The sequence below is a fragment of the Thermobia domestica genome, chromosome 1, assembly GCF_964235325.1.
Source record: "Thermobia domestica chromosome 1, izTheDome1.hap1.1, whole genome shotgun sequence".
Classification (NCBI taxonomy): domain Eukaryota; kingdom Metazoa; phylum Arthropoda; class Insecta; order Zygentoma; family Lepismatidae; genus Thermobia; species Thermobia domestica.
The window spans coordinates 221,032,869-221,054,082 of NC_137454.1; the positions used below are offsets into that span (position 1 = coordinate 221,032,869).

The 21,214-nt window shown below is 34.6% G+C and overlaps 1 protein-coding gene across 1 annotated transcript in view; it reads left to right on the top strand.

The window, feature by feature from the left end:
* Positions 1–21,214, top strand: part of LOC145694263 (uncharacterized) — a 462,080-nt gene that overhangs the window by 368,635 nt on the left and 72,231 nt on the right. The window contains exon 14 of the mRNA XM_081770360.1: positions 12,829–13,592. Coding sequence (XP_081626486.1) covers positions 12,829–13,592 — 764 coding nt within the window. The remainder of the gene's footprint in view (positions 1–12,828; positions 13,593–21,214) is intronic.

The following is a 21,214-nucleotide window of genomic DNA, read 5'->3' on the forward strand; positions in this document are numbered from 1 at the left end:
ATATGAATTTTTCTATTTTACAAAGACTTGGAATGAAATTTATCCTCAAATATCCTATTTTGTAGAACTCGATGTGATCTATCGATCGATGTATGATCTTTTGGTAACGTTTAAGAATTGGTGATAATTTTGGGCCATTTCTTATTAACCATATTGTGTGCTATCGTGTCGTGTTGCTATTGTCTTAAGTGTTCCGATTGTTCGATGAGGGTTTACTTCCGTAACAGTTTCATCATAGTAGAAGGAGAGTTTATCGTACAGCCTCAATTATTTAGGTTTACAAAAAAATGTTTTATTCAATTTTCTCAAGCTACGCATGAAAATTTGCTGATATAATTTTGTTGAGCTTAACTAACTAATATATGTAATGCCTAGTTTTCGAACATTTCACCCGTTTATCTATTAATAATACGGTAGAATTCTGAAAAATCTGGATGTTAAATGTCTGAAAACAAATATAGATAAAAGATAAGAAATATTTCGAGTACTTAATAACTACTTTTTAGTTTTGTTCTCAGTGGGATATTATGTCCAGCATTTCCTCTGCACTATAATGACAATAAAGACGAAGGATTAGTGTACATACTGATATCCTAAATATTCTGTTCAACGCAAGGAATCATTTAATCTTCAGAGCATTTTATTTTTGAAGTAGTATTTTCAATGATTTTAACGGTTATTGTCATAAGGTAAAAAAAAAAAAAAAATAATAATGCCTTACTCAATGTTTCAACGCTACCCTGTAATTTCTCTTCATGGTACGTACAATTAAGTTAGTCGAACTTCCTTTCTCTCCTTCGCTTTGTTTTCAAAGCAAAACAGTTTGAATGATTTGTACACCTACGTATGTATATGTGTGTATTTCGTCTGAAAGAACGACGATTTATTTCATGCAATGAATCGATTTCACACGCTGAGTCAAACGAATACATAATTTATTAGAGCACGTTCTTAGTACATTTATGTAAGCGAGACAAGGGTCGACATTCCCGTCACGCTATTGTTTCACGACGAATGTAAGCAGTTTTCCACTCATTACCATTTGACATACAGTATTAGCACACAGCACTCTTGTATATTGAACGAACAGCAATGTCCCCGGTGGTGCTTTTCACTCGGAGTTCTGAGGGATTTATTTACAGTTAGCGTTTTATTGTGTTGATTCTGCGCTTATTTAGTGCGAGAGAGAGAGAGCGAGCGAGCGAGAGGTGTAAATACATTTTACTTTTTGTTAACCGTCATCAGGGTTTTTCGTCCATATTGATAAAGGAACGAACTTCACATAGAAGTTAACTGTAGCGTGTTAGTACTGTGAAATCAAATGGTTGGCCTAATAACCATACCAGGTGATGTGTAAAGGTACGAAATGTAAATATACGTATACAAGATATTTTCTTTTCAACGCATCGTTGGGGGAGGGGAGAGGGAATGATGCTCCCTCTCCCTCTCCCCTTTAACTTTTGCTCTTTAGATAAACTTTTAAACAAATCCCAACGAATACGTTAAAACAGTTCTGAATTCTGTAGTAAATATGTGGGCTAATCATTTTGTCATTATGAATGTTTTGAAAGTTTCCTTTTACCTTACTGTAAACACACAGCTTAAATCCATCGCATCGTGTTCTGTGATGTTTGTTCAGGCGAGAAAATTAACTTTAGCTAGCGGGAAACCCAAGAAGTAGTTTGAGAATAGTAAAGAGAAAATAAATATAGAATATATTATTAAATAATTGAAGCTTGTTGGTGTTAAATCAAGAGTTTCGTTTATTTTAACTGACGTTTGTCAGTGTGTGTTGTACAAAATGCGGATGATTTCGATAATACACCAAAGTATTCCTGAAATACCTATCATTAATGGCGTCAATATTTCCTGGGTCAGCATTGTTGAAGGTATACCGCAGCGAAATTAATCTTCACCTCTTTATCATTGCCTCTTCTTTCTAACAAGCAAGGGTCGCGCAGTGGATCCGCTGAGATCGAACGAGACAATTGTGTTTGCATTTGATATGTTATAACTAGACGAATCCCAAAGTTATACGTGCCTTCGGGAGGAATGTCATGAGTTCCAACATATTTTGTAACATAAAAGCTGCTACAAAGCTGGCAGAATAGTTTGAAGCGAGTCATTTGTTCGGAAACGGTTAAGTAAATGAAAAAAATCGGACAATACGTATCCCATCATTTTCAAGAACACTTTTCGGATAAAAAAAGTTTGCCCCAGGGTCCCAGATGGGGTCCAACTCAAAATTTTCAAATGGGAAGGGGGGTTAAGTAGCACATCGTTTGAAAGCTGTTGTAAAATGAAAGAAAATGCAGCAAGGTTCGACTCTCTACGATAACCCTGTGCGAAATGGCGAAGGATCAAAATGTAAACAAAACCTTAATTGAAAGGTCCATAGTCACCCCTATAAATCGGAAACGGTGAGACAAATATGAAAATAGGAAAGGGAGTGTAGCATTATTTTCAAAGTATAACAATTTAAGTTAAAGCTTCTTGTCCCAGGGTGCCCACAGGGTCCCAGGTGGGGTTCAACTAAAAAATTTCAAATGGCAAGAGAGGTTAAGAAGCTCATCGTTTGCAAGATCTTGTTAAATGAAAGTATATGGAGCAAGTCTTGACTTTCTACGACAACCCTGTCCAAAATTGCGGCGGGTCAAAATGTAACCAAAAGCTTAATTGAAAAACTATGGCCACCTTGAATCCAAGATTGCTTAAAACCTATGTCATTCATAACAGTACAAATATAAATTTCTATTTTTCTCTATTATGTATCTAGAAATAATAGGAAGACTAAAGAACAATTGAATTTCGATTCACTTCAACTATTATTTCATTCGGTAACAACACATATAGGTTTTGTTCTTAATGCACGTTCGTCACGGTTCTCTCGACATTATTTACTTGAATTATATGCGATGAACACACAACTCTGACTTCCTACTCATACTGCTAAACAAAAGTTGAATATCTTCGGATATTTTTCTAATTTTGTCATACGTAGTTCATACAAAAAGAACTTGCTGCACCAGTAGGTTGGGTGCTTTATTGTAACGTATTCGTGATAGTTACATTTGTACGTCATTCGTTGGTTTGATTGCAATACTTCAAACAATACCAAATATACAAAAAAAAAAAGAAAGAAAAACATTCATTTGCAAGATTGGCGAGTAGTACCAAACATGTGTAAGTCATTTCAGTAATCGAGCTGCGTCAAACTTTGTTGGTTTGGTCACAGTATTCCAAGAAATAACATATTTATGTACAAACTCATTTTTTATGCTGGGAGCCATATTGGATTACAGATTATACTCTTTGATATTTTGTGGATATCTACTGTTAACCATAAACATTTGCTTCTCTAAGACCAATGGTGTGAGCTGGATATGCGTTCGATACATAGTAGGGTGTTTCGAAAAAAACTTTTTTTCGAAATCCGGTTACGGCTAGTGCGGATTTTTGGCCAAATGACATCAATAAAACGTATAAAAAATCTCAACTCGATCAGACAACTCCTTCTGCTGCCGAGTAGAGCCCAAATATTAGAAAAATCAACAAAAGATTCACTTTTCAAGTGATTTTCCAAAAAATATTTTTTAAATATTTCCTATATTTTTCTGTCTTTTAAATTATTGAAATAGCATTGGAAAGGAGAAATAAATACATAAAACAAATTTATTACGGTTATTTCTGTACACCACAAGCATAAAAACCTAGTTAATTATTTGTAAAAATGCACTGATTTTCTGGCGTATCGTACAATTAAATTTTAATTTAAAATTATTGAAGTCTCTTGAATAACGAAGAAAACACTTTAGTGCTAAATTCTAAGAGCAGTAATAGTATAAATAATTTTCTCCCAATGCCGTATGCATCTGTTTATCACACTAGATCACCTGCCGCTCACCTCTCCCCGAACGCCTCTTCTGTTGTACTTGCCCAGCTGAAAGGATCGGTCTTATCAGTCGCCAGTAGTCAATCAGCTATGTCGAACGTGATTGTCGCTGCTTGAGTTATTTATTAGTGTTGTAGGAAATTTTAACTAAATAATTTGTTTTCGTGTGAAGTGCAGTATGTAGAAGTGAGAACAGTGTTTCAGTTGTGTTAAGTACTTTTTATTAGGAAGAGAGTAACAGATACGCTGACGTTATGGCATCGACAAGTTTGTTACGGTCTGACGTTAGGAATAGCATTATTGGGACAACCAAGGATTGGGTAGAACACAGCTACCAATCGTTGAAATGTATTGAGACAATTTCTATGGGAGCGAGAAGAAAAAATGAGAATTTTGGGATCCCGGAAAGAGCCTTCAACAAAGGATTATCTTCTATCGTCGCCAGGAAGATTGTAGAAAATTGAGATTACGCCTCAAACTTGAGGTTCTTCGATTTAGAAGAAAAGGCGCCTCTAGCACTGGCACTTTTCTTCCTTTTTCGCAGTTGCAGGCAAGAGGATCGGAACACTTACAAAAGGCAATATCAACGAAATATTTTTGGCAGACTGTTGAAAATCAGCAATTCGTTTTGCAGAAGTTTGGAAACCGGACTTTGCTGAGTTTTGCAAGTCACGGACAATATTATGGTACTTCAATATCATTGCAACTATCCTTCTGACACTGAAAATTGCTTCGCCGCTGATTGAGGCGTAATCTCAATTTTCTACAATCTTCCTGGCGACGATAGAAGATAATCCTTTGTTGAAAACTCTTTCCGGGATCCCGAAATTCTCATTTTTTCTTCTCGCTCCCATAGGTATTGTCTCAATACATTTCAACGATTGGTAGCTGTGTTCTACCCAATTCCTTGGGTGTCCCAATAATGCTATTCCTAACGTCAGACCGTAACAAACTTGTCGATGCAATAACGTCAGCGTATCTGTTACTCTCTTCCTAATAAAAAGTACTTAACACAACTGAAACACTGTTCTCACTTCTACATACTGCACTTCACACGAAAACAAATTATTTAGTTAAAATTTCCTACAGCACTAATAAATAACTCAAGCAGCGACAATCACGTTCGACATAGCTGATTGACTACTGGCGACTGATAAGACCGATCCTTTCAGCTGGGCAAGTACAACAGAAGAGGCGTTCGGGGAGAGGTGGGCGGCAGGTGATAGTGTGATAAGCAGATGCATACGGCATTGGGAGAAAATTATTTTTACTATCACTGCTCTTAGAACTTGGCACTAAAGTGTTTTCTTCGTTATTCAAGAGACTTCAATAATTTTAAATTAAAATTTAATTGTACGATACGCCAGAAAATCAGTGCATTTTTACAAATAATTAACTAGGTTTTTATGCTTGTGGTGTACAGAAATAACCGTAATAAATTTGTTTTATGTATTTATTTCTCCTTTCCAATGCTATTTCAATAATTTAAAAGACAGAAAAATATAGGAAATATTTAAAAAATATTTTTTGGAAAATCAATTGAAAAGTGAATCTTTTGTTGATTTTTCTAATATTTGGGCTCTACTCGGCAGCAGGAGGAGTTGACTGATCGAGTTGAGATTTTTTATACGTTTTATTGATGCCATTTGGCCAAAAATCCGCACTAGCCGTAACCGGATTTCGAAAAAAAATTTTTTTCGATACACCCTAATACATAGTGCTGCATTTTGAACTCAAAATGTCGCGTGTTTTTTTTTTAATTATTTTTACATTTTTCATATTTTAGTCACTGACTAATCAGCATTAATGCCAAATTTATTTTCCTAGCTTCAGCAGTTTGGTATATTTATCCTTTCGTTATAGCTTTTAAGCAACCGTCTTGAATTCAAGGTGGCCATAGACTTTCAATTAAGCTTTTGTTTACAATTTTACCCACCGCAATTTTGGACAGGGTTGTCGTAGAAAGTCGAAACGTGCTCCATCTTCTTTCACTTAACAAGAGCTTTCAAACAAAGAGCTTCTTAACCTCTCTTGCCATTTGAAACTTTTTAGTTGGACCCCACCTGGGACTCTGTTCGGACCCTGGGACAAGACGTTTTCACTTAAATCGTTGTACTTTGAAAATAGGGCCACACTTCCTTTCCTGTTTTCTAATTTGTCTCACCGTTTCCGATTTATAGGGGTGACCATGGACTTTTCAATTAAGTTTTTGTTTACACTTTGACCCGTTGCCATTTTGCACAGGGTTGTTGTAGAGAGTTGAAACTTGCTGCATTTTCTTTCATTTTACAACAGCTTTCAAACGATGTGCCACTTAATCCCCCTTACCATTTGAAAATTTTGAGTTGGATTCCGTCTGGGACCCTGCGGGGGACCCTGGTAGAAAGGTTTTTTTTTTTTTAAACCCCAAAACGTTTGTCGTTGAAAATGATGGGATACATGTTGGCCGAGTTTTCCACTTACCCAATCGTTCCCGAACAAATGACTCGGTTCAAAATATTCTGCCAGGTAATTTTTTTGTAGTTCTTACATTACAAAATATGTTGTAACTCACGATATTCCGCCCGGTAGACGTATAACTTTGGGATTCATCTAGTTATGACATATCAAATGCAAACACAATTGTCTCGACCCTTCCTTGTAAGTGCATACAAATTAATCCATGTTTATGAATTTCTGAATTTTACTTTCAATTGAACTTATATTTCATTTTCAGTAAAAATAATAGTCCATTCAAGCGTTCTTGCCTCATGGATGTCCTTATATATAGATTTTTATTATTAGCTTTGAAAACTGCAGTTATAATAGAAATGGTGAGGACGCTGAGGTATACTACTGTTATCCTAGGCATTCGGTGCGACAACGATTGGATCGATCGCTCCAGTTTTAACATAATAAATGGTCGGTGAATTCAGTTGTGGAAACAATTTGATACATAATGTTCTATTTTGTTAAACATTGAACATCCAGGTTTAGAGTTTAATAATCTACAAATTTATACCTACACCCCTTGAATGTTACAACGGACTTTCGTCGTGCTAAAGGTTAAATCGGATATGCATTACAGTTATCTTTAACGTAGCCATTGTGAATATTATGAGTGCGTTTCGCGATTGTAAAAATGCCTTACCAAATGAGGGTTTATCATATTGGAGGTGGTGAACTCTAATTGTGCGATGCATTTTTGTAAGACACTTACAAGAATGAATCAGAAATAGTAAATTTGTAATTGTAATATTAATTGTTACTTTTCATGAACAGCCTATCTCTTTCTTATGGCGCGGGACTTGGGGCGAACGCCTTACTTGCAACACCCACGGAACTGCCCTGCCTGAAGTGTAAAAAAGAATCAGAGAAAGATTGAAAACTCACTGGAAGTTCAACTTTTTGACAACTTCTGCGTACTTGTTAATGAGAAAGAATAAATGATTTAACCCATTTTAATAATACTTTAGTAGCATCTGTATACAATTTAAACACTAAAAGAAACATTTTCATACACACAGTTAGAAACACCCAAAATGGAATATGAAGCCAAATTATGAGAAATCTACCATAACAAATTTTAATTGATAACTAGTCTTAACACAAGTGTGTATATATTCACTTTGTTTTGTAAATTCATCATTATGCTTTAAATGATGCGATTATTCGTTTCCATGGTGTTTATCAAATCGTCGGATGCAAACAGTCATCAGTTAGCGGCTTTCTAAAACATGACTGAAGAAATAAAGATGGAAGTGAGTCATAAAATCAGAAACTGGGAATTAAGAATAGGGGAAAGTTTAAAAAATAAATAACGATATCCAATGAGGTTCGAATCAGGTTTACAAGAATTTACTCGCAACACAAAGCAACAGCTTAGCATGAGCGGCTATCGAAACAATTGTAGAGTTACCTTTCAGTTGTATTGATAGCTAACGAATTATTTAATAATATTATAATAATAATGAAATCTTTAGTATTATATATTTGAATGAAACTGCAAATTGTAACATTATTTGATTGTTACATATTGAAATATAAATCATAGCAACATAACATTTAACATTATATCAAATGATCGTACAACAGTCCCTTATGTAATTGCAACACAGATGATGATAAAAGGCAGTGAGTATCTTTGAAATAGAAAAAAAGTAACACGGACGGAACACCAGGAGTTCAATTCATTGAATTAATTACAAGGTATTTACATGCAATTGTAGTAAATATAGAATATGTTGAAAATTAAAAAAAAAAAAAATGGGATGTTGTCTGAGAAGGAAATATACCCTGAAGAACTGATAAAGGTACGGTGAGAGGATGAGAGAGGAAGGAGTCGAAATGAAATGAAATTTTTGAGTTTTACGTCCCATGGTTATGCCGGTTAGGCTAAAGGAGACGTTGATGATAAGTAATGAATGAAATGGTGGAATGAAGAAAGTGGGAGGAAACGGGAGAACCCCGAGAAAACCCACGCACACGGTGTTTGTCCACCACAAAAAGGAAGGAGTCGAAAGAGGCTACAATTGATAGAGTTGTGAAAACGAAATTGCTGCGTCAAGACGAATGGTTTAGCTGAAGATTGTGGCACATGGAACTTTCTTAATTTGGTGAATGTAACCTACCAATAATGGAAGAATATCACCTGTAATTATTATTATGATAATCTTGTTTTCCCACCGTTCGCCAGGTAGCACGGTAGAACACTCATCCTTGGTAGCACGGCCCCTGATTCGATTCCAGGGCATGCGAGTTTATGGTGGACAGTATTGAGTCTGTGAGTTGTCTTAGGATTTTTCTATTTCCTCTACATTTTAATCCTAGCCATTCTCTCACAATCTTTCACTTTTATTAGTCATCCGTTTCCTTTAGCCTATACAGCATAACTGTAGAATGTAAAATGATTTTTTTAAGCTTTTGCCATCATTTTCTTATTGTTTCTTCATTACACCCAGATAAGTATTCCGAAGGTATATACACAGAGGTTCCAAAAACAATACATCAAATTAAATAGTTGAACAATTAGAGAGATGGCCAACTTTATACTTTAATTTTAGTTAAATTTACTTCCGCCAAAATGTTGATTGTTTGTACAAGTTCTTCCGTTCATTTTGATTCATGATTCATCTTTCTAAATTAGATTAAAACTTTTTCTATTGCATTCGGACTTACCATCTTACTTGACGTATATTAGTATTACTTTCCAAAACCCGTAAACGTTATTAGCGTCCTTAAAAACAAGAATTTAACTCTTAGGAGTTTTTTTCGAAAATACCTAAGAATTTTGTTCATATTTTATAATAAACTTGTATCTGTTGTTCCTAATTATTTAACTTATGCGACATAAAGAGGATATCGAATCTCTAGTAGTGTATTAAAGAAAAACGCATAGTCTCCTTTCTCATGTCCTGAGTTCTGGGAGTGTAATGTTGTTGAACCTGATCTGGTATGCAACCAACATTACGCCTTGACTGTGCAGGTTGCATAGGTTTTCAGTAAGAGTGGATGTATTGTATATTACGAGCAGCTGAATTTAGTAGTTTACTGTGCTTCCTGTGTAGGTAAAGAATGCAACTAGTGAGAATTCTTATGGAAGATAAGAATATGTGAGCGTACTGCACTTGCATGGCTCTAACATACCTGTTCAGCAGCGATGTTATAATTTCAGCGATGATAATAATACCAAGTCTTGCAAAGCAATGTGTTCACATGCGCATGTAGTGTTGAACAGTGTGTTGAGTAGAGTTCTCTTACTCTCCGAATGGAAAATATATTTCCTTTCTTTTATATGGTTTTCCATTTCTCTGTACTGTTGCATCTGTAGTTTCACCTAAGAGATACATAACACGAAACCATATGACAAAATGTCAGTACGACAGTTTTTTTTTTTCTTTTGCATATTGTAAATCGACATGTTATAAGATTTGTTATTTAGGGTTGCAAACTAAGGACGCTATAGTACGATATATATCCAAATGTTAGTAGCCTCTATAGCAGTTAGAACTCGAGTGAGATGAACGGAGCAATGTTCGTTTGAAGCTCTTTAGTATCTAATATTACGATCATAATATGATAGGATTTCGAATGAATATGAACAAAGATACAAGGGATTGAAAATTTGACTTTACTCAGAAACCTTTATTTCGAAAAACTGCTCAGATAAGCACATCATCCAATTGCATAGTTGGCTTTTAATAGATGTAAATGTCATAATGGTGTTTTCATCAGCTTGATTCCTCAAATCGTTCAGGAGCTATGATAAATACAGGTAAAATTTGCAACACTGCTTAAAAATATGAAATTACGAGAACTTGTTGTAATTACACATACCGAAAAGTGTTGCTGTAATGTCATAGAAGCAAACTAAATTTAAAATTTTAGAAAGTCCCCACAAATACGCCGTTTTAAGCAATATGTTAAATCTACCCATTTCTTCTTATCTCCGGAATTGTTTGAGATACCAAATGCTGTAAACGGCATTATGATTTTTATGTCTATTCAACACCAATCTTCGTCATTGAATATCATACTTATGCAAACTTTTTTTTTTTTTAAATATAGTCCTTTGAAAGAAGTACAATTTTCAATTTCTTGTGACTTTGTTTCTACGTGTTCGAAATACATAATATGATGATCGTAGTATTCGACACTAAAGTACTTTGGATGTGTGTTATCCCTTCCGTATCACTTGCGTAGTTACTATTGTAGAATCCTACAAAATGTATTTTTCGATGTTTGTTATATTGTAGCGCCCTTAGTTTGTAACACTGCATAATAAAAGTAGAATTGTAAGTTTTCGTTTTACACATAGATTTGAAATACCTGACGTAGTGCCATTGAAACAAATAACTTTTGTTGGGTTGGAAATACCGTTAATCTGGTAGTATTGTAGAATACGTCAAACAAATAATGTCGTTCTCTCGATATTTGAATTGTACAAAATTTCAGCGTTTTGTATCTATTAGCTTAAAAGTTACAAGGGCATATCAAGATATATGGTTCACCCTCTATGTATATTATTTATTGTGGTCGACAAATTTTCTTCTTATCTAGTCGCCAACTGTATAAATCGCATTTTATACATAGACCTAAATGCTCTAGCTAGTAGCCAAACCGTATTTCGAGTCACTTATGGCTGTTTGGGTCCGGGTTTTCCGAGCCTGTATATGCTTGTGTGTGTGTAGGCGAGTTCCCCTTAATGAGTTTCTGGCTACAGCATTGATTCAGATAATAATTTTGTGATTTATTTATTTATTTGCTAATGTATTTAGAATATCAGGATTGAGACATTGTATCCTGAAGCAAACTAAAATCCTGAATTTCTATTGAACATTATACAGAAAAGCGTTCATAATAAGAACAATTGCGTTTTTGACAGATCACATGTTCAGTAAATTAAAATCTGTATATGTACTGTGGTCCATTGCAAACATCATCATAATGTGTTGTTTTGACCATCAACTAGTTGGAATCTTTGTTTTTGTCCTGTCATATCGTTCTACATCTCCGTCAGAGTACAAATCGAAGAGTGTTATAACTATTAATTTAGAGCATTCATTGAAATATAATATTTGCTTGGGGTTTCGAAAACTTCCTTGTCAAAATTTTCATAGATAGTTATCAAATTTTAGAACCCATCACTTACGAGGATTATGGATAAGCCAGAGAAATGGGTAGTTTTTAGTATAATTGTAAAATTCTCTTAACTTCTAGTAAATATAGTTATTAGAATATACAGACGGTTTCAAAACAACACCGACAACGTTTGGGAGGTGTTTCCTGACACCAAGATAATACAAAAAGTAGAGAGCAACCTGGGTGCAGAAATCCGTCATTTCGGAGTTATAAGCTATCGAAAACATGAGAAAATTAACTTTAAAGGTCCATAGTGCCAACAGTATGGTTCTTACCGTAGTCGGGTCAAGACTTCAGTTAGGAACTAGTATTTGCCCTATCCAAATATCCATGTTTCAGAATCCCGCGATACTTCCTCAGCAATTTTTATAGAGGTAATTGATGAGTACTTCAAATTATATGCCCGTAGCCAAACTCCCTCTATAAAAATTGTTGCGTAAGTACCGCAGGACTCTGAAACATGTATTGTTTGGATAGCACACTCCTAAGTGAAGTCTTGACCAGACTACAGTAGGTTTCATAATGTTGGAACTATGGACCTTTAAAGTTAATTTTTTCATGTTTACGTTAACCTATAACTCCGAAATGACGGATTTCTGCACCCAGGTTGGTCTATGCTTTTTGTTTCATCTTGGTGTCAGGAATCACTTCCCAAATATTGTCGGTGTTGTTTTGAAACACCCTGTATAGTAAAATGGCCCGGTTTGACATTTCTCAATGCCCTGGAAAATTTTGTCTAATATACTGACAATATGTGAAATACTAGACTACATGGTGTGTGTTGGTGTGTATAAAATATTAAGCTGAATATAAAACTGAAAAAAAATGCTGATATTTCATGATTTCTAATAAAGTTTCTCTCTCTCAAGGTTTATTTTGCAAAATTATTAGCGTTTAATGAAAAATGTCTTCAAAGATGAGACCTATACCAATTGATAGAGCTTATTGTGCTGAATAGAGTTATGTTTTTGTGTAAATCGAGAAAACTATTTTTTTAAATGACAAGTATATCATTTCTCAGCAGTCTAATGCCGTTAATATTCTTTATTCTCCCGAAGTCGCTTATTTATTTATTTATTTATTTATTTATTTATTTATTCATTTATTTGTGTATTATATATAAAATATACAGTGTTAAGTGTCAGATTGTATTTATTACTTGACTTACACGGTACTAACAGGGACGCACATACTATTTGTAACATATATACTTCTGTCTGTTTTACTAACGGTCCTTGTTTTTTTTTATGACTTTTAAGAAGTTATGTGTTCATCTAGTAACGTGACTTAATGTGAACTTTTCTTGTATGTTTCAGGTATATTTTCGAGGCCATCAGGTTGAAAAGAACCCTTCAAAGAAGCGAAATGTCTTCAGACCTCAAGAGCAGCAACAGCAGCAGCGTGCATCGCGGGAGGAGGAAAAGGCCCAACCGTCGAAAGGCGTGAGGTCTCCTCTGCAGGAGGAAGAAATGAATGAAGCAGCCGCTGCAGCCCCGCCGTCAGTCACCAAATTTGTGGAACATGTCTTTGAACAAGCGCAAAAGAACATTCGGACTCCGTGGAACAGCCGTACTACCACAGCTGCAAGAAGTGATCCTGGACCCAATCAGCCCAATAGTTTACCCGGTTCCAGTCCGATACTGAGAAGCTACTCAGGAGGAGGTGTCCAACAGAGATCTCGTTTAACATCAGCGCCGCGAAAGAAAACTCAACGACGCCTGGACATTCCACAGAATCTTCTTGCAGAAGAAGACGAAGAGGATAAGTCGCCTTACAGTGGTGGTAGTGACAATGATGGTGGACGAATACCTGAAGAAGAAAAAGAAAAGTACAATGATCGCGAACCTTCAGCTAAATTTAGGTGGGAAAGTGATGGTCCTTACGGTGGAGGCAGTGGACGTGAATCCCCGCCTAAATATGACTGGGAATTCCCTGCTGGGCGTCCACAACAAAGTGTATCTGATAGAGACTCACCAAAGTTTCAGTGGGAGCTAGAAGGCCCAGACATATTTCGTCAAGGAGAGAAAAGGACTAGTATTCTTTTCGATGTCGTCAATGGTGACGGTCCCCGTTCTTCCGGGTAAGTAATATAGTTTGTATGTTTCAATATTCAATTCTCAATGGTTATGGGGGACACGGTAGCTCAGTGGTAGAGCGTGTATCTCTCGTGCGTGGGATCCTTGATTTGATCCCCAGTCAAGTAAGTTTGGGTTGGACAACATCGTATTTGTGAGTTTTCTCGGGGGTGCTCCCGTTTCCTCCTACTTTCTCGTTCTACCAATTCTTCCGTCATTCACTTGCTTTAATCATAGTCTCCCTTAGCCTCAAGGGCATAATCGTGGGACGTTAAACTGAAAGATTTCATTTCATTTCCCACTTCTGTTTTGATCAAAGTCATTTGAACCAGCGGGTGACGGAATAATCAAAAACGGAAATTCAGCAATGTTCATAGATTTAATGGAATTCAATACCTATACGCAATCTTTATTTCTTTTAGGCCATTGATTTATATATCAAATCATTTTGTCATATTTTCTTTGAAGTGAACTGGAATTTAAACATGCAATTTTACTGATATCGTTTTCGAAGTCTAATTAATTAAAATCTCTCTTGCATTTTCAAAATGAATGTATATTATATATCTATAGAAATTTAATATTACTTAAATTAATTTTCCTAATTAAATATTGAAATTTCGGTGTTCTTTCAATATATTAGGATCACTCAAGTGGGACTTACAAGTACTTAACACTTAATAAGTCGTACTTATAACCCATGCAAGTGGCACATTGAGTGAAAGCTAATTTTTTTTTATTTATTTTGAAAGAAATAGCTAGAGCTATACGTTCGTTAACGGAGTTAATCTGTACATATTCACGAGTAACGGTAATTTATACCCGTGTGTTACTTCAACGATAACTCGCCTGATCGAAAGCGAATTTTTGAATTGTGTTTTTTGCAGTAGATAACTAGAGCGATTAACTCGTCCGAATTTGTTAATTTAGTTAATCCTTGAACATATTTACGGGTAACGGGAACTTTAACGGCGGTTTCCCACCCATTTTCTACCGTTGAAAAATTTAGAATGCTAGAAGTTATCGTCACGCAGTTAGACAGCAGCAGAAAACCTACAGAGGTTAACATCTACCGGACGAAATTAAAACTTCTAGGGATGATCCTCTTTACTCTTTTCAATAAAGTTTATTTAATACTTTTAAAGTCCATTATCGGTATAGGACTACGCAATTTAAGCTACCCTCTCGTGTGCAGATATTCTTTGGTTGAGAGCTCCCTCACGATTACATAATAATTTAATTCCTGAATGCAACCAATCGTAAAATCTAAGAGGTAAATCTATAAACTTTTTTACTAAAAGCATTTAGATCTATTACAGGTATAGGAACATTTTAATTCTTCTTCATATTCTTCAGAGACAGGTATGAGTGTTGTTACAGCGATAATATTTCTAACACCTGTGACAGTTGTGAATTCTTTTAAAACTAGTCTAGGCATCGGAGCTTAAAAATTGAGTTCTAAGAGCAAATCATGTAACAACTTGCCATCCAATGCTTTTTTAATATATACCCATCACTGATCCGAAAAATGCGGGATGCCAGTAAAAAATCACCTCACGGGAATGGAGGGGGAGAAAGCCGAAATTTTTGCCGTTTGTATTATTCACTAGATCTCCGTAACTATTGGAACTAGAGCATCCGAACTTTTTTCATTTTGTTTATCTAATTGTTTTCTACAATTTAACGCTAGTGCATTTTTGAGCTAAATATAATGGTTTTCTTGTTATTTTCATTTTTGCTCAGTATTGATTCCTTGTGACGTAAGTTTTTTTTAGCCACAGATTCGTTAATCTAAGATCGAATTCGAAAAAAAAACAGGTTTCTTCTAAAGTTTTTCGTCATTTTATGCTCTTTCAAAAAATATATACTTAGATTAGTGTAGGACTAATAGTGCCTGAATTATAAGCGACTTTATTCTGTTGTGTGCGAAAGTGATCTCGGCGCGCCCAAGAATTACCTTCCCACAAACAGTAGATATTAACAGCTGATTTTATATATATATATATATATATATATATATATATAAAATCTCAATTCATCACAAATTTCTTTCGCTCTCATATTCTTCGCGAAGAGGTGCTTAATGACTTTCTTTCATTTGGTAAAAGTCATACTGTGCTCCGCCATGGTCATTTCAAACCTACAATAAAAGAGAAATATTTGAAATACATTTATGATTTTTGTAGAAGATTTTCTAAAACATATTAACATAACATAATAAAAGGATTTTGAAATATGATCTAGTTTACTGTTAGACCGGAAACTTACCTAACCCTCCTCGTTTACACCTCAATTTCAGTATTCCTCATATTACAGCATTTATGATTTTAACTTAAACTCATTCATCTTTCGAACCAGAAAACATGTAATCTCAGTAGTAATGTATGACTTCCATAGTGAAGTAGTGGTGCCTTATTCTACGCAAGAACGATTTCCTTGTTCGTGGACTTCAAGGGTGACATGAAACTTAGAAAATACTATAGTTTTGGGCCCCGATTAACCAGGTTCACAATCACTATAATTTGTTTTAGAAGTCATAAAATAGTGTCAGGCAGAAGCTCTAGAATACTAATGCTGCTTTCTCCAATTTGTCATAATATTACATAGTGTCCCAAAAATCACAGTTCATACCATTAAAATGAATTTTTTCAATAAAGTCCATAAGCTCGTCGATACTAAATTGCTATTGTAAGCATCTTTGAATCGGGAGACCTGAGTTCGATTCCCGACAGGAGCATTATGTAATTTAGATCCCACGTTAATCTGACTGTCCATTTTCGGTACAATCTCGGTGCTGAAAAAGACGTTTCAACTCCTTCCAATCTACCATTAGAATCCACTTACTGTGCTGTATGTAATTCTTTCGTAATTGTAGTCAGCAATTGAAAAAGTAGCACGCGACGATATTGTGCATTAAGTAGAGTTGACAATTAAGAATAGACACAACTACCCAATTTAAAGAACATATGATCAACGATCAACAATATAATTGTCTCTGTTTAAATAGTTAGTTCAGTTTGTGTCATGAAAAGTGACTTTATTTTTTAATCTTCAAAACTTGTAACCTATGGACATCTGGAATTAAATTGAGATTTCAGGAACTTCATTTTAGTGTACACATTTACACAAAGTAAATAAATAGAATTTAATAAATAGAATTTAATCTATGATACATTATAGATCTATTAAAGCATTGCATTCAGCCAATTTTCAGTAGAATATATAGAAAAATAAATAAATGCAATTGAGATATTTTACTTCAGACGAAGTTTTGAAGTAGATCAGAACGCATTTTGATATATGTAATTAAATTATTATATGTTGCATTCCACAGCAAACTTCATTGTATAGTTTTGACAGCGTATGGGGTAGAGGACGTTCAGTGATTTGGTGTCTAGGTCTGTTTTGAGAAAAGGGTAGTTATGTGTCTGAAGAAAAAAGAAACCTCAGAAATAGTTTTGTGAACAATACTTGGAATCAAAATGTGTGCGCGACTTTAGTGGAACACTGCTAAAGAACGTACTCTACAGAGGTATGACATATAATAGCACTTTATCTTAACTCCGTGTGGTGGTGTGCAGAAGGGGGAAAATTCACACTATCCAGGATAACACGATGAGGGAACTCTACATTCGGTAACAGCCGTATCAGTACTGACTTCAGCGATGGAGACAACATTACAATCGTTATGTAGATACATCAGGAAACTACTTCGAATGGGAATAAGAAGCAGTAGGTGGTAAGCCGTCCCTATAATTTTTACATTATTCCGGGAATTAAGTGAATAAACCTTAGGTGACAATACTGATCTACAATCTTTTAAATCCAAATCGGCATAATGCGTTAAATGCTCTCCCAGCGGGAATCGAAGCCGGGATCACATGCACTGTATTCACTAGACCAACGGAGACGGTTCAATATTAAGTGAAACGTATTCAATAGGCTAAGAGAAGTTTCAAACAGTAAAAGAACATGTTATATCTGATACATTACGTCTGATTATTGGAAATTACGAGACAACTACAAATAAAAATTAAAATCATACAACTATTGTATCGTTGTCATTACCCACTTCATTCAAGATTCGATTGGTAAAGTTTATAGGTCGTGAAATATTAATCGATAGGTACGCACTAAGTTGCCCATTCTCGTGAAGCATTCCTAATTAGATCAATTTTATTTCCGGTTCGGGGCGTAATATTATATTGCAAGCATCTGCGTAACGCGTTCAGTCATAATTAGTTGAAGCATGGTCATCTGTAATAAGCCCTTTATCAATAGAATTACAAAAACGATTAGTATTAACATTACCCCTATTATAGTAATGTCTTAGACGAATAATTTTTTTCAATCTAAAATAATAGTTCACAGTATGACCGGTACCAACTACAAAAAACCGGTACCGGTACAAAAAATTACTTGTGGGTCATTCCATCTCAAATCACCTAAATTTAAAACATGACCGTGCTTCAATGTCTCAGATTTTCTTCAATTTTTTTTTCATACATAAATACCAATGAAATTATGCTATTTTTTCCCCGATTTTTTAGATGAGAAATGGGCCGGGGAGAAATTTTTGGAAAGTGTGAATTGGGCGCCAATTTCACTTTTCGGCACTCAGCATTATGGAACTAATATTACGATAACTTCCTTATTTTTTAAGTTATTGGGCTCATCCAGGTGTCAAATAAAAGTTTAGTTTTTGCTTTTTCAGTAAATCCTAAGAAACCGTGTAAAAGGTTCCACTGTCAAACATTAGTAGGCATAAAAAGCAAATTTTAGTGTCTTTTACAAATTGTGCCATTGCTCAAAAGTTACAACTGTGAAACTTTTGAAACGTTTTTAAATAGAATCATCTTAGCACATAAATGATACGGTTAAAAATAAAAAGGGTGCTTTTGGTATTTTATTACTATTATTATTATTTTTTTATTTCACATGTACGGAAATATCCTATTTTAAGTTTTGTTACAAATTGTGTCATTGCTCATAAGTTACAGCTATGAAATTTTTGAAGCTTCTTTTTATAGAATCATTTTATCACATACTGATATGGTTAAAAAAATAAAATGGGTGCTTTTGGTATTTTTGCAATTATTGTTATTATTATTATTATTTGTATTTTAAATATACAGAAATATACAGTTTTATTGTTGTTAACAGATTATGCATTTCCTCTAAAGTAGTGATGGCCAATTCCAGAATTTTTACTTCCCGGATTCCGGAAAGTAAAATCGGAAAAATTCCGATCTTGGAAAAAATCCGGAATTTGAAAAATTCCGAAAAATGAAATTTCCGATTCTGGAAAATTTTGACCATCCGTACTCTGAAGTGATAACTGTCACACTTTAAAACTTTTTCAAATAATCATCTTAGTAAATATTAGGTATGCTTAAAGATAAAACTGGTGCAACGTGTAGTGTTGGTAGTACCATAATATTATATTTTTGTACTTTAACTATGACCTTATTTTTTTCCCAAATCGCTTACAACTATCAAACTTTTGTAACTTTTTATAGGATTAGTTTGCATTTATTAGGTATGATTAAATAACAAAATGGGATGCCTTTTTTTAAATAATAATTTTGCGATTTTGTGAATGGAAAATGTAGGCTTAACAATGTAAGGGGTTGAGTGATTTATTACAAAATCTATCAACAAAAATAAAAAAAATAATAGACTAATGTACATAGATGAAAACAATAAACATACATACCGGTAGTACTTCTTACAAGTAAACCTTACGTTTGGGTGAATCGAGTTGCTGACTGAGACACATATGAGAAAGTAGTACTAAATGTGGTCAGTATTTCAGTGAAGTTTTAGGTGCGAAGCTCCAGGGGTTTAGGAGATACAGCTACCAGAACATCACATGGAAGTACAGAATAGTCTTCATACAGTTGGAGGTAAAAGCTCTGTAAGACCTCTTGTAACGACAAAAGGTGCATAACAAATATATGGGTACATATTAGGACTAGGGGGAAGTCATATAGTAAGGGTATACCTGACGGCGGCCATCTTGAAATTCGCCATTTTGAATTAAGGTTAAATTTTTAAAATAGGAATAGGGTCATGTGATACATGATTTAAGACTCAAATTTAATCAGAAGAACAATGGTGACGTTAATTTTGATTTACGCGCAATTGGTAAAAAGTTACAGGGAAATTAAATATTGTTGCTGCATATGTATTAGTCCTTTACCCCACCTTGTAAATTTTGTTTTAATGATAATAATTAAATAAAAAGCAGATGGATAAATATTAGGTCTATGGTAAGAGTTGCCTTGTTGACGGCTTTGTTAAATCCGTCATTTTGAATCAGACAAAAGTTTTAAACAAAACGCATAACAGTGACACCTTATTAATAGCAAATTTTACCATAAATCCAACGGTATAACCATTTTTGCTTTATCATTAACCAGCATTTGTTATCGCATAAACAAGTTGCTAATTTAAATAAAAATGACCAAAGTGGAACTGAGTCATAATTGAACTTGGGTCTTTGGTGTTTTCCAGAAAAGTCCTCAATTAGTACAATCAATATGTAATTCAGAAAAGAGTGCATGACTTGCACAAATGCTCTGCTCACAGTGAGCACACCTGACACAGGCAATCGAGTTACACTTGATACATTTGTCGTTAACAATTCCGTCAAAGCAGTAGTCGTAAGAAGCGATCCATTTAACTTTGTGCTGGTTAATGATAAAGCAAAAATTGTTAAAAATGGTTATGGTAAAATTTGCTATTAATAAGGTCTCACTGTTATGCGTTTTGTTTAAAACTTTTGTCTGATTCAAAATGGCGGATTTGAACATGGCCGCCATCAATGCAACTCTTACCATAGACCTAATATTTATCCACCTGCTTTTTATTTAATTATTATCATTAAAACAAAATTTACAAGGTGGGGTAAAGAACTAATACATATGCTGCAACAATATTTAATTTCCCTGTAACTTTTTACCAATTGCGCGTAAATCAAAATTAACGTCACCATTGTTCTTCTGATTAAATTTGAGTCTTAAATCATGTATCACATGACCCTATTCCTATTTTAAAAACTTAAGCTTGATTCAAAATGGCGGATTTCAAGATGGCCGCCGTCAGATATACCCTTACTATATGACTTCCCCCTAGTCCTAATATGTACCCATATATTTGTTATGCACCTTTTGTCGTTACAAGAGGTCTTACAGAGCTTTTACCTCCAACTGTATGAAGACTATTCTGTACTTCCATGTGATGCTCTGGTAGCTGTATCTCCTAAACCCCTGGAGCTTCGCACCTAAAACTTCACTGAAATACTAATCACATTTAGTACTACTTTTTCATGTGTGTCTCAGTCAGCAACTCGATTCACCCAAACGTAAGGTTTACTTGTTAGAATTACATAGATTTATATACAAAATTTTGTGTCCTATATTTCACAGTTCATTGTTTTCACAGATATGATGTCTTCTTTTAATTTTGCTTTCAGTTTCGTAAGTCAGGGCTGATTGGCTTGTAAGAGATGGAACAGGAACTTCCCAGATGATATTTTGAAAAGATACCCAACAAAAGTCTATATTTTCTGGCCAGTGGAATATACAGATGGTGATCAGAAAAATGGAAACACCTGAACGAAATT